The 15681-nt window shown below is 44.2% G+C and overlaps 1 protein-coding gene across 1 annotated transcript in view; it reads right to left on the minus strand.

Annotated features, from left to right (window-relative positions):
- The window catches only part of LOC126272606 (integrin alpha-PS4-like), a 493607-nt gene that overhangs the window by 144421 nt on the left and 333505 nt on the right, over positions 1-15681 (minus strand). Inside the window, exon 21 of the mRNA XM_049975549.1 lies at positions 4016-4178. Within this exon, the coding sequence (XP_049831506.1) occupies positions 4016-4178 (163 nt within the window). The remainder of the gene's footprint in view (positions 1-4015; positions 4179-15681) is intronic.

Genomic DNA, 15681 nt, shown 5'->3' on the forward strand with positions numbered 1-15681 from the left:
ATCAATATACCCTCATTTTCTGCTGTCACCAGGGCAGACATTTTGCAACTTGTTGTTCAACTTCCTCCTTTTTGCAGCTTGAGACTTCAGTCCCCACCATCCCCTTTGGGGCTCTCCACGCCCCCGTCTGAGAAGCTATCTCCTTGTAGATATCTTCTACCAGCACAGTCTAATCTGTTTGAACACGGGTACAGCCACATTTATTTCCGATTCCACGCACTCCTTTTCCCACTTGGACCTTTCGCTCTGTACTGTTCAGCTTGCTCGTCGTCTCGAGTGGTCCGTTCTCTCCGACACACGCTCGACTGACTAGCTATTCGTTTGCTAATGCCTATCCCATGTGTCCGTCCAGCCAACTGGAAGCTTTCCAAAGCTGACTGGCAGCTCTACTCCTCACTGGCCGATTTCGATGGACACCATTTCCCCAGCATTGACGATAGGGTAGAACAACTTAGAAACGCTATCCGTACTGCTGCGTAATGTTCCATACCTCGAACCTCTTCCTCGCCGCGATGTGCTCCCATCCCCTAGTGGACTGAGGCGAGCGGAGACAAGCTCTCCGCGTTTTTAAACGCCACCCCATGATGGCGAAATCAATTATGGAAAGCTACGTGCGCAGTGTCACCGCATTTTCAATGACAGCAAGAAAGCTAGTTGGCTTTCGTTTCAAAGGTCTCTTAACAATTTTACCCCCTCTTTTGTTGTTGGGGGTAATCTCCGACGATTTTCAGAAACTGCGCTTCATTCCGCGGTTCCTAGTCTGGCCATAGCGAACAATGTAATTATAGATGCTCTTGATATCTCCAACACCTTGCGCCGGTATTTTGCAGACATTTCGAGTTCCACCCACTACCACCCTGCCTTCCCCCCTCTGAAACAGGCGAGGGAGGCAAGGACGATATCTTTCTCCTCCCATAATCGTGATTGTTACAAGGTTGCATCTACTATAAGGGAGCTTAAACAGGCACACTCTTCGTCCTGGTAATGCCCTCCAGAACAGGACGGCATTCACGTTCTGATGTTGCATTGCATCTCCTGAGGGCCTAAGCTTTCTCCTCTATGCATATAACCACATTTAGACTGACAGCACATTTCCCAATCGCTGGCTTAGAGCTATTGTCATTCCCATACCTAATTCTGGTAGGGACAGACAAATTCCTTCCGGCTACCGCCCAATTTCCCTCACTAGTAGCGTCTGCAAGGTGATGGAACGTATGATACATGGTCTGTTGGTGTGGTGGCTCGAGTCTCGGAATCTCATCACAAACGCCCAGTGTGGATTCCTGGGAACCACTCTGCCGTTGATCATCTCGTAACCTTGTCAACTTATATTGTGAATAATTTTTTGCGGAGGTGCCAAACTGTGGCCGTGTTTTTTGATTTGGATAAGGCGTATGACACCTGTTATAGGATCGGGATCCTCTGTATTACGTACGAGTGGGGTTTCCGGGGTCGCCTGCCTCCTTTTAAATGGGAAGTTATAAAATACCCTATTTTTAAGGTACACTTTTATTCAAGAGAACGGGGTGACGCTCAGTGTCGCCTTATTTGCCACAGCCATTAACCCTAATATGGAGTGTCTGCTGCTAGGTATCTCAAGATCTCGTTTCGTTGATGACTTTGTGATCTATTGCAGCTCTCAGCGAACCTGTCTACTTGAACAGCGTCGTCTTGATAATCTTTACTCGTGGAGTATCAACAATGGCGTCCAATTTTCCGTTGGCAAGACTGCCTGTATGAACTTCTGGCGGCGCCGTGAGTTCCTTCCCCTATCTCTACGTCTCGGCCCATTCCTTCATTTGCTCGTTCTTTCCTTCGTTGGGACTCACGTTTCACGCTTATCTGGCACCTCGTTATACTCGCTTCCTCAATGTTCTACGTGTTTCATGCAGTACCTCGTGAGGAAGGGATCGGACCATCCTCCTCCCTTTGTACCGGTCCCTTGTTTGTTCGAAAGTGGGTTACAGATGTATCCTATATTCATCCACACGTCCGTCTACCTTACGTCGTCTTAGCACCATCCACTATTGTGGGATACGTTTAGCCCTGGGCCTTGTATATTAGTTCCATTGAGAGTCTTTACGCTGAGGCTGCTGACTTACCGTTGTCCTGATGGTGGGATGTTCTTCTCAGTCCTCAGGTGAGCCGTCTGTAGAAGACAGACCTTGTATGCCCGCCCACCCGTCCTATGCTCCCTTTTTTGACGATTCCCTTGATCGCCATTATGGACTGCGCCCATCTTCCCTGTTGACTCCCCTTTCACTTTCGTATGCTTCTTCGACAATTTTTCTTCACACTCCCTGCCACGTTACCCACGGGTGCTAAGATCTCTTCACCTCCCTGACTTCGTGCCGAGGTATGTGTTCATTTCAGACTCCATTCGCTTCCTGAGAACACTACTCCTGGTCCAGTGTATCGCTGCGAGTTTCTCTCACTTCGCACAGTGTCCTCCTCTACACCGATGGTTCCAAGAACTGATCATTGTGTCGCGCGTGCCTTTGCACTTGGCAATGATCCTTTTCAGTATCGGCTTTTCGACCAGTGCTCGATATTTTACCGCAGAGCTCTACGACTTTTATCAGGCCATCCAGTACATTCATTGACACTGGATTCCAAATTGAGTCATCGGCTCAGAGTCTCCCAGTGCTCTTCAGGGCCATCGCGTGCGTACTCAGTCCACCCTTTAGGGCAACGGATCCAAGACAGCCTCCACTCGCTTACTGTGGAGGGAGCCAATGTGGTGTTCCTGTGGGTTCCTAGACATGCCGGTGTGCCAGGGAACGAGGCTGCTGCTGCTGCTGCTGCAAAGGCTGCAGCTCTTCCCTCGGCCTGCTAGTCATTCTCTTCCTCGGATGATCTTCGTGTCGCTGTCTGTCGGCGTGTAGTATTACTCTGGATTGCACAATAATCTTATCTCCAAGGAAACAAACTCTGGGACATTAAACCTCTCCCAATAGCATAGTCGCGAGGAGGTGATTCTAGCCTGGCATGGTATAGGACACTGTCGTTTCAAACACCACCATTTATTAAGTGGCGACCCTGCCCCACTACTGCTCTCAACCCTTGACGATGCGCCACTTTCTGACCCGTTGCCCATTTCTTCATTGTTTATGTTTACGTCTATGTTTGCAGTCTACTTTTGCGATGTTTTAGCGGATGATATGCTTTCTATCGATTGCGTCTTACTTTATCTTCGCCACAACGGCATGGTGAAGCAAACTTAAAGCGCCCCTTATGGACCTCCGCCAACTCAACGAGGGTTTGAGAAATTTTACCCGTGGACAACCTCGACTTAGCTGCTCCTCTTTTAAAGTTAGTAGACTGTTTTTTTTCTTTTTACCTTTATTTAGTATACCTTTTTTCCTACGTTAGAATACGGGAACTGACGACCTTAGTAGTTTTGCGCCCTAAAGCACCATTAAAAAAAAGAACGCTTGGTGAAGAGAGATTGATGAGAACACACTTGCCTCAGGGACACTGACGAGTAGTCTTGCTCCAGAGTGTCGGAGAGAGAGATGTCTCCACCAGCTGACAGCAGGCTACAGAGGGCAAGTTGGACTCAGAATTTCCAGCTGCCACTGCAGCTGGGTTCCACATTCATTCCACCTTGAGCCAGCGATTCAGTCTGCGAGCCAAGGGGGATCCAAAGAAAATTAATTTGGATTAGGATTTAATTGCACAGATTTAACGTCAGCATCCAGCTAGTTGCACCCATCGTGCACTTTGGGGACTCTATTGGCATTCATACTAGCTTTTCTGTAGTCCTTTCTTCAAATTACTAGCTAGTTTGTCAGTCATTTGGCACAACCATGATAGTTTCAGATTATGCCTTCATGTGTCCACCGATACGTGCCAAGGCATGGTTACAGCTTTTTGCCACTTTATTAAATGTTCGTATGCTTGATCCGGTGGACATATGATTTTATTTGTTTTCCAGGCATTCATCGAACCCAAACCCTACCATTCGCACTTCAGTAGGGGCGAGGTGAGAGCACGTGTGCAGTGCAGTACGTACCTATGGAGCGTCGGAGCAGGACGGCGGAGACGCTGACGTCGACGCTGTCTCCGTCCGCTTCCAGCGGCCCCGCGACGCACTGGATCGTCTGGCAGCGCGTCCTGTCCAGCCTGGAGCAGTCTGCAGAGGCGCGCAGCTCGCTTCCAAACGCTGCCGTGCTGATCTGCACAAAACATTTCACCTCGCGCTTCATTACTACATTTAGAAAAGATTATTATTTAAATTGTTATTTGTTAAGTTATATCGTCGAACTATTGCTTCAGTCTGTTATCGAATCAAACAAGTTTGCTGTTACAATTCATTATACATTTATTCTCACAACGCATTTTGGAGGTTTCAATCTCCACCATCAGGTGGTTTCATGTGGATTAATATGCCATTTATATCTTGGGTTAAGACGTTGGAGTAACCAGAAAGACTATCTAGAAGAGAAAAACATAAACTATTTCAGTATATGGAACTTAGTTTTGTGATGGTGTTTGACAAAAAGGTTGAATGAAAAATAGAAATGTGAATATAAAATTAAAATAAAAGTATCTCCAGTAGCTAAAGGCCTTTTTTCCTGTCATGTTACATCACATACACTCCTGGAAATGGAAAAAAGAACACATTGACACCGGTGTGTCAGACCCACCATACTTGCTCCGGACACTGCGAGAGGGCTGTACAAGCAATGATCACACGCACGGCACAGCGGACACACCAGGAACCGCGGTGTTGGCCGTCGAATGGCGCTAGCTGCGCAGCATTTGTGCACCGCCGCCGTCAGTGTCAGCCATTTTGCCGTGGCATACGGAGCTCCATCGCAGTCTTTAACACTGGTAGCATGCCGCGACAGCGTGGACGTGAACCGTATGTGCAGTTGACGGACTTTGAGCGAGGGCGTATAGTGGGCATGCGGGAGGGCGGGTGGACGTACCGCCGAATTGCTCAACACGTGGGGCGTGAGGTCTCCACAGTACATCGATGTTGTCGCCAGTGGTCGGCGGAAGGTGCACGTGCCCGTCCACCTGGGACCGGACCGCAGCGACGCACGGATGCACGCCAAGACCGTAGGATCCTACGCAGTGCCGTAGGGGACCGCACCGCCACTTCCCAGCAAATTAGGGACACTGTTGCTCCTCGGGTATCGGCGAGGACCATTCGCAACCGTCTCCATGAAGCTGGGCTACGGTCCCGCACACCGTTAGGCCGTCTTCCGCTCACGCCCGAACATCGTGCAGCCCGCCTCCAGTGGTGTCGCGACAGGCGTGAATGGAGGGACGAATGGAGTCGCTTCTGCCTTGGTGCCAATGATGGTAGTATGCGTGTTTGGAGCCGTGCAGGTGAGCGCCACAATCAGGACTGCATACGACGGAGGCACACAGGGCCAACACCCAGCATCATGGTGTGGGGAGCGATCTCCTACACTGGCCGTACACCTCTGGTGATCGTCGAGGGGACACTGAATAGTGCACGGTACATCCAAACCGTCATCGAACCCATCGTTCTACCATTCCTTGACCGGCCAGGGAACTTGCTATTCCAACAGGACAATGCACGTCCGCATGTATCCCGTGCCACCCAACGTGCTCTAGAAGGTGTAAGTCAACTACCCTGGCCAGCAAGATCTCCGGATCAGTCCCCCACTGAGCATGTTTGGGACTGGATGAAGCGTCGTCTCACGCGGTCCGCACGTCCAGCACGAACGCTGGTCCAACTGAGGCGCCAGGTGGAAATGGCATGGCAAGCCCTTCCACAGGACTTCCGCCGCCGTTGGATAAGCAGCGGCTGCAGCAAGTCGTATAACCCTAGCTTTCTTATTTGTTACATAGTTTAATTAATTTCTTTGCGTGTTTTTGGGTACTTGCATTGTTTAATTCATATATTTCGGGCGTATTATAGTATTTGACAGTTGTAGCATCGCGCTTTAGTGTTTACTTCGTAGATTCTTATTTAAATTGCGTGTGAGTTTCGTATAGGAGGTGCAATTTCGAGTTTTAGTTACTGTAATCGTAAATTCAGCAGATTGTAGCGCAGTCGTTAGGCATTTGTACAGGTTAGTTGATACATTCTTTGTGTGTTCCGCTTGCGTTATCTAGGCACGGACTCGTGTTTCAGTAACTGTTGTTAAACATCAATTAGAATGGACAGGGACTGCGATTGCTTTGTTCGGATGAGGGCTGACTTGGCATCCCTTCGCTCACAGCTGCAATCGGCGCTGACTTCGGTCGCGCAGCTTGAGGCTGTTGCCAATGGGCACCACTGTGGGGAGCCGGACTCGGGTATCACGGGGATATCAACCTCATCCCGTCTGTCCCCAGATCGGTCTGCCGCTGTGGTTGCCCCGGTTGCTGCCCGCAGTGGGGCTGAGCCCTCGCCTGTGGTTGATTGGGAGGTCGTTCCAAGGCGTGGCAGGCAGCGAAAGGCGTCCCCGGAGGCTGATCAGAAAGCCTCCCCGGTGCGTCTGACAAATCGGTTTCAGGCACTGTCTCTGGCTGAGCCAGATGCAGCCGCCTGCCCTGTTTCAGAGGATCATTCTCAGCCTTCAAGGTCCAGGCAATCGCAGAGGGTGGGCTTACTGGTAGTTGGGAGCTCCAATGTTAGGCGCGTAATGGGGCCCCTTAGGGATATGGCGGCTAAGGAGGGGAAGAAATCCAGTGTGCACTCCGTGTGCATTCCGGGAGGAGTCATTCCTGATGTGGAAAGGGTCCTTCCGGATGCCGTGAAGAGCACAGGGTGCAGCCAGCTGCAGGTGGTGGCACATGTCGGCACTAATGACGTGTGTCGCTTTGGATCAGAGGAAATTCTCTCTGGATTCCAGCGGCTATCTGATTTGGTGAAGGCTGCCGGTCTTGCTTACGAGATGAAGGCAGAGCTCACCATCTGCAGCATCGTTGACAGAACCGACTGCGGACCTTTGGTGCAGAGCCGGCTGGAGGGTCTGAATCAGAGGCTCAGACGGTTTTGCGACCGTATTGGCTGCAGATTCCTTGACTTGCGCCATAGGGTGGTGGGGTTTCGGGTTCCGCTGAATAGGTCAGGAGTTCACTACACTCAGCTGGCGGCTACACGGGTAGCGGAGGCTGTGTGGCGTGGACTGGGCGGTTTTTTAGGTTAGAAGGCCTCGGGAAAGTGCGGGATGGGCTGCAATGTCAAAGGGTGCTTGGCAATTACAGGACGTGCTTGGATCAAGGAACAGTCGGAATTATAGTTGTAAACTGTTGTAGTTGCGCTGGAAAAGTCCCTGAGCTTCAAGCGCTAATAGAAAGCACAGAAGCTGATATCGTTATAGGTACAGAAAGCTGGCTAAAGCCTGAAATAAGTTCTGCAGAAATTTTTACGAAGTCTCAGACGGTGTTCAGGAAAGATAGATTAGGCAGAATTGGTGGTGGAGTGTTGGTGTCTGTCAGTAGTGGTTTATCTTGTAGTGAAGTCGAAGTAGATATTCCGTGCGAATTGGTGTGGGTGGAGGTTATACTTAACAGCCGAATTAAGTTAATAATTGGCTCCTTCTACCGACCCCCAGACTCCGATGATACAGTTGCGGAACAGTTCAGAGAAAGTTTGAGTCTCGTAACAAATAAATACCCCACTCATACGGTTATAGTTGGTGGGGACTTCAACCTACCCTCGATATGTTGGCAAAAATACTTGTTCAAAACCGGTGGTAGGCAGAAAACGTCTTCCGAGATTGTCCTAAATGCATTCTCCGAAAATTATTTCGAGCAGTTAGTCCACGAACCCACGCGAATTGTAAATGGTTGCGAAAACACACTTGACCTCTTGGCCACAAACAATCCAGAGCTGATAGAGAGCATCATGACTGATACAGGGATTAGTGATCACAAGGTCATTGTAGCTAGGCTCAATACCATTTCTTCCAAATCCATCAGAAACAAACGCAAAATAATTTTATTTAAAAAAGCGGATAAAGTGCCACTAGAAGCCTTCCTAAAAGACAATTTCCATTCCTTCCGAACTGACTATGCGAATGTAGACGAGATGTGGCTCAAATTCAAAGATATAGTAGCAACAGCAATTGAGATATTCATACCTCATAAATTGGTAAGAGATGGAACGGATCCCCCGTGGTACACAAAAAAGGTCCGAACGCTGTTGCAGAGGCAACGGAAAAAGCATGCGAAGTTCAGAAGAATGCGAAATCCTGAAGATGGGCTAAAATTTACAGACGCGCGAAATTTGGCACGTACTTCGATGCGAGATGCCTTTAATAGGTTCCACAACGAAACATTGTCTCGAAATTTGGTAGAAAATCCGAAGAAATTCTGGTCGTATGTAAAGTACACAAGCGGCAAGACGCAGTCAATACCTACGCTGCGCAGTGCCGATGGTACTGTTATCGATGACTGTGCCGCTAAAGCGGAGTTATTGAACGCAGTTTTCCGAAATTCCTTCACCAGGGAAGACGAATGGAATATTCCAGAATTTGAAACACGAACATCTGCTAGCATGAGTTTCTTAGAAGTAGATACCTTAGGGGTTGCGAAGCAACTCAAATCGCTTGATACGGGCAAGTCTTCAGGTCCAGATTGTATACCGATTAGGTTCCTTTCAGATTACGCTGATACTATAGCTCCCTACTTAGCACTCATATACAACCGCTCGCTCACCGATAGATCTGTACCTACAGATTGGAAAATTGCGCAGGTCGCACCAGTGTTCAAGAAGGGTAGTAGGAGTAATCCATCGAACTACAGACCTATATCATTACCGTCGGTTTGCAGTAGGGTTTTGGAGCATATACTGTATTCAAACATTATGAATCACCTCGAAGAGAACGATGTATTGACACGTAATCAGCATGGCTTCAGAAAACATCGCTCTTGTGCAACGCAGCTAGCTCTTTATTCGCACGAAGTAATGTCCGCTATCGACAGGGGATCTCAAGTTGATTCCGTATTTCTAGATTTCCGGAAAGCTTTTGACACCGTTCCTCACAAGCGACTTCTAATCAAGCTGCGGAGCTATGGGGTATCGTCTCAGTTGTGCGACTGGATTCGTGATTTCCTGTCAGGAAGGTCGCAGTTCGTAGTAATAGACGGCAAATCATCGAGTAAAACTGAAGTGATATCAGGTGTTCCCCAGGGAAGCGTCCTGGGACCTCTACTGTTCCTGATCTATATAAATGACCTGGGTGACAATCTGAGCAGTTCTCTTAGACTGTTCGCAGATGATGCTGTAATTTACCGTCTAGTAAGGTCATCCGAAGACCAGTATCAGCTGCAAAGCGATTTAGAAAAGATTGCTGTATGGTGTGTCAGGTGGCAGTTGACGCTAAATAACGAAAAGTGTGAGATGATCCACATGAGTTCGAAAAGAACTCCGTTGGAATTCGATTACTCGATAAATAGTACAATTCTCAAGGCTGTCAATTCAACTAAGTACCTGGGTGTTAAAATTACGAACAACTTCAGTTGGAAGGACCACATAGATAATATTGTCGGGAAGGCGAGCCAAAGGTTGCGTTTCATTGGCAGGACACTTAGAAGATGCAACAAGTCCACTAAAGAGACAGCTTACACTACACTCGTTCGTCCTCTGTTAGAATATTGCTGCGCAGTGTGGGATCCTTACCAGGTGGGATTGACGGAGGACATCGAGAGGGTGCAAAGAAGGGCAGCTCGTTTTGTATTATCGCGTTATAGAGGAGAGAGTGTGGCAGATATGATACACGAGTTGGGATGGAAGTCATTACAGCATAGACGTTTTTCGTCGCGGCGAGAGCTTTTTACGAAATTTCAGTCACCAACTTTCTCTTCCGAATGCGAAAATATTTTGTTGAGCCCAACCTACATAGGTAGGAATGATCATCAAAATAAAATAAGAGAAATCAGAGCTCGAACAGAAAGGTTTAGGTGTTCGTTTTTCCCGCTCGCTGTTCGGGAGTGGAATAGTAGAGAGATAGTATGATTGTGGTTCGATGAACCCTCTGCCAAGCACTTAAATGTGAATTGCAGAGTAGTCATGCATGTAGATAGATCCAGCATCTCTACGATCGTCTCCATGGGAGAATAGCAGCCTGCATTGCTGCGAAAGGTGGATATACACTGTACTAGTGCCGACATTGTGCATGCTCTATTGCCTGTGTCTATGTGCCTGTGGTTCTGTCAGTGTGATCATGTGATGTATCTGACCCCAGGAATGTGTCAATAAAGTTTCCCCTTCCTGGGACAATGAATTCACGCTGTTCTTATTTCAATTTCCAGGAGTGTATATTATCACATTAAGTAAGCACTGAAGGGAATTAAGATGGCGTATAGAATTTAATAAGTGCAAGGAACATATAACAAAACAGAACAATATTTCAGAGGTAGCATGAAGAGAGCAATACTCAAAGCGTTTTAGAGACCCTTGGTATTGTGCAGATGAATACACATGTAAGTGGAAATATCTCCAGTAGTCCAACAATTCTTTGCTGTCAAGTTTACGTAACTTAATACCTGGTACACATTTAAGTAATCAGGACGCCACGTTAGAAAGATTAGGTGCAATAAATATGTTTCCATACGTATGTTTCGTTTCATGTGTGCACGCGTTCATGTGTGTGGGCTTATTACGCCTGAATACTGGAAGGTTGTTAGCCAGATTATCACCAATCAACAAACAGCATATCTATAATCCTAGGGGAAATCGATACAATTATCCTTAGTCAATAAACAAATTCATAATCTTTGAAGACAAACGAGTAACCTACTCGTTATCTTCACTGAATTATAAGTAACTGATCATTAAGTTCAGGCACTTTGCACATCTATAACTCCATCACGTTGAGAACAATATTCTTAACTGTGCAAAAGATTATATTCGTTATTTGTTGGTCATCTAAGCATGTAGAAGTTGAAGGACAATTTAACGATCTTGAAATTTAAGTCAAGTCTACCTGTAACAGTTTTCCTTTGGCCTAACTAATGGATACAGTTCACAAGAAGTGTGAGCAAAGTTCTCTGAAACATCGATTGAACACACGTAACGTGACGCAAACACTGTGGGGAGGCATCAAATTATATTGAAGAAAACAGAACAAGGTATCCTTATCTTTTAAAACAAAAAAATCTTTGCTTTAATGACGCGGTGCGGGTTCTCTAATTATAGTAAAGGTTGTAGCCTTAATTCTTTTGTATGGTCTTATTCTGCCCAATTTTTCAGTGGATAGCAGTTACGAATTAAGTCAGCATTTGTGGTACTACATTTACTTTATTAGCGAATTAAGCTCTGAATTAAAGTAAGTTAAAACGCTGCCTCTCGATTTTCTGTATCTCTTCGAGACGAGAGGGAGATATGTAGAAGTAATTTTGTGCCAGGTTAATTTTACAGCAACCCATTTTTAACTATATCATTAAGATAGTGACAGCCTGTAAAGAGGCTCCTTACTTTGAAGACGGGCACCATAAGCGTAGGAATACAATACGGGAAGGTACATAGCGGCCAGGACTAACCAGATAATAGCAACCGAACAGAGTGTTCCCTCAGAAGTCCATGGTAGGACAGAAACTGTTTTTTATAGGAACGGCAGTTCAGGCTGGCAGCAGAAAATCGTGCCTACCCTCACAGTCTGCTGTTTTATAGCTGCGACCCAGCTAGGCTATTCAGCTCATCTTTGTCGGTGTCCTAGAGCAGGCAATACGTCCATCGCAGAGTATGTCATGGGCACCGTCGACAACACAGAGCAAGATGCCGCGGCCTACAGTCTAGGCTAAGACGCAATCAAACTTCGATGTTGCTGCTCATTGTTGGCATTCTTCTCTCGCTCGTCTCGATCTTATAAGGACCTCATTGATAATTTCTATAACTTTCATTTTCAAGGTCCATTCTCCTCAGTCAGCTTATAATGTAAGCGACTTTTATGAGTTTTTTGGAAAAACTAATGAATCAATCAAAATAAATCTTTTTACACATTATTTATTGACTCTTGGTCAACATTTCCTGTTTTTTTAGAAAGAAATTGTCATGATGAAGCTCTCCATCCACGGAGTTGACGTTGCTCTGACCAAAATGAGATGTGTCCACAGCGAAAGTCCTATAGTCTGCGAATCTTATCTGACAAAAAAAAACTATCAGTTTTCTTAATTATCGGATATTTCGCACGGAGTAATCGCACAGCTTTTTTGAAATTTGAAATTTGACCAAATAATTGAATGATGTGCGTTTGAGACACAATGTATTTCTCATGTGTTTTTAGTCGCATTTTGTGCAATAGATAATTGTAAGTAGGCTGTTTAGGTTTTTATGTTGGTAACGCCACATAGCGCTCTGTATGAAAATCACTGACTGTGCTGTGTGTAGTCTGTGGCTGGTTTGCATTGTTGGAATATTTGCTATTGAAGTGTTGGGCAGTTTGATGTAAACAGCGCATAGTGTTGCGCAGTTGGAGGTGAGCCGCCAGCAGAGGTGGATGTGGGAAGAGAGAAAGAGTAAATTTGTAATACTGGATATCATGAACTGATATATATATCGTATGATCATTTTTGACTCGGTTACACAACTTGCAAAAACTCAGGAAAACTTAAAGAACACAGTAGATACTCTCAAAATTGGTTCACAGAGACACATGGAGAAAACTACACGGTAAAGCAAATGCAAAGAAACTATATATTGGTCAGAAAGTTCTCGTTAAAGCTCATTCATTGTCACATAAGAAGAAACACTTGAGTCACAAATTCTTTTTGGTTTACAATGGACCTTACAGAATCTGACGTATACCACATGATAATTGCATTGAAGTTGAAAATCTGTGTACGAGGAAGAACAAAGGTTTACATCACATTTCACATGTAAAACCGCTTATTGAAAGATAATCTGCTTTTTAACTTAGTCTTTGCCATAAAACTTTTCACTCCACGTTACTAGTACGCTTTGTCAGACTTAGAAACTGTTAACATGGAACAATGTTTGAAGTTAACTGTCCTGTCAAGAACCAAGAGAACTTACTTAAACAGTAATTAAGAATGCATTGTTATGGTGAACAGACGACACAGTGTTGTTATTTGTACATTCTTGCTTGTTAGTTGCACGATTGTGTAACGAATATATGGCTTACATACTTAGAACATATGCTGCTAATGAGATTTTAATGCAACAAATTTGGTTTTACTTGAAAAGGCATTCTTTATTTGAAGTACTTTCTGTGAGATTAACAGTGACTTAGCATTTGGTTTCTTTGACAGCTACATGATTATATCATGAAGCTACTAATGTGTGACACTATTTTCATTGTTGCTTTTGCAGTGTATCTGTTTTATATCTGCACAGTTTTTCTGTATTATTCTGGAAAGTAAAATATATTTTTGTAGTAACTTTGTGGTATAGCTACAATGAGACAGCCTTTTCCATAGCACAACAATATGTTACAGTACAGTACTTACTTCATCATGGCAATAACCGTAATAACTACGATGTCTATACGGAAAGCATTTCACTTTTGTTTATGACGAGGTAATTACATTGACTTCTGCATAACTTAGTTTATGGAGGACGATAACAAGCGCAAACTGCTGTCGTAAATATTTTGGTAAGAAAGCTAAGTGACCTTGACATAATGTGTTGTGGGCGCCCAGCTGCGCCAGTCGCCTGGAGAAAAAGCCATTAGGTTTGAGAAAAAAGAGGCCATTAACCTCGTTATTGACATTCCTTTGTAGAAAGAATCGCAAATACGCTCATTACTTGGAAACATATGATTACACTTTGGAGCTCGTACTTTGTGCTACTTACTGAAATGCTTACGAATTGATGGGAAGTATTCTTACATCTGCACACCTGATTATGACAAGTGTCTTTCTGCGAGAGTTGAGAGAATTTCTACTGACTTATGAAATGCCACATGGCTATTGAATGATGTTTTTTATGCTTTGCTTTCTACATAGTTGCTTATTTTATTTGATATCTGGTTTCCACCTGTGTTGCAGCATTGGTTTTATAAAATAAAATTAAATGCATTTGCTAATGTTAACACTTTCTTTCAACAGATCTGTTAAATAATAATTTTATGATCCACATTCTTCAAAAGAGGAACACTTGGAAAGGAAAGAACAATAAGAAGGGACTAATAACAGTAACTGCATACATAAACTACTTTTCAAGTACTTGGTAATTTTTTTGTACAGTAAGTTGCTGTGGTGCACCACTTTAGTGACGTAGACATTTAGATATGAATAGACATTTCCCTTGCTGCATTGTTGTCTTTAGTGTACTATTTTTTCTGCTTGGGAGTTTGTCATAGTTAAATATAAGTTATTGCATTTGCTGCTGCTGTTTGCCAGGCATAGTGATACTGAATTTCACTTTGTATTACTCTGTTAAGCCAGTTTAACTGCTGATTTATTTTTGTTGTTTGCTGCACATTGCCTTATATTACTTGTAATATTGCATTTGCTTTGCTAATTTAGATATACTGCTGCTAGCTTTGTCAATTTGCATTTTTTGTCATTGCTGTTCATGTTAATTGTTTTGTACTACTGCATTGCCTCGTCCCTTAGTTTATGCTTCTGAACTTAGTAAATTTAAGTTAGCTTAAGAGGGGGTAGGCTATATAAGAGAATGAGTTGTGATGAACTGGAAAAAATGCATCGAGAAATTATATGAAAAAGATTTGGGCCAAAATGAGTATTGCAAAATGAGAAATAATTACTTTGAAAGAGGATATGAATAAAATACAGAAAGAATGCTTGGATATGTTTTTTTTTTTGGGGGGGGGGGGGGGACAAATGTTGAAATAAGAGGAAAGGTCTATGGAATGAAGTTTTGGGTTGGACTGCAGTACCAAATGTTACACTGAAAACAAACCCTGTCCTTTCCTTTTGTGTTATTCCGCTATGTGTTTGTGTAACCTTGTGTATTTGTGTTTTTCCTGTCCTTATGTGTTTAGCTAATAATATTTATGTTGTAGAATTTTTCTAACACTAAGCTACATTCACTATGATGAGGAATACTGTTATCCTTAAATATAATTTGCATTAATAATATGTTATTTACTTTGTAAAGATGTTTAGACATTATTTTCGAAAGCTATTCTGATCTTTTATATATTTACTTATGTCATAATTCCTGTAACACTAATGTATATGTTTATTTCCATTCATCTGTAAAGCTCATATTACTACAAATGTTATCTGTACTATTATGTCCTTTAATGATGTATTTTGTATCTTTAAAATTGTATTCTTACATTGTAAATTTATAATTGCATAGACACCTGTTCTACAAGTTAAGTTTCATTTCACTGCACACGTTTCTGTTGGTCATAGTATCTGCACAATATGTGAGAAGTTGGGACTATTAGTGTTTGCACATGTGTCAATAATTCAACAAGGGACTGGTTAACAGCATTGCTGGTTCTAAGGACAATTCAAAAAACTTTGTGAGTGCACAAGTGGTGGTTCATGCACTTGCTATATTGTCCGCAAGAGTTTTTGATGGTGATTCTGCACGTGCACAGTCGCAACAGATGGCTGCTGGCCGTCTCTACAAGAACTGTAGTGGGTCTTCACCTTTGATGGCCCACCGATACCATACTGTCTACCAGGACTACAGTAGGTCTGCTCTGTGATGACCTACCTACCAATATTCTTCAAAACTTCGACTGACTCTGTTGTGGGTTTGCTCTGTTGTGGCCCATTACCTGTCTACACGTCAAGAGACAGCACTGTCTTTCCGTTGGAAGGACAACA

Source organism: Schistocerca gregaria, chromosome 5 (genome assembly GCF_023897955.1).
Source record: "Schistocerca gregaria isolate iqSchGreg1 chromosome 5, iqSchGreg1.2, whole genome shotgun sequence".
NCBI lineage: Eukaryota > Metazoa > Arthropoda > Insecta > Orthoptera > Acrididae > Schistocerca > Schistocerca gregaria.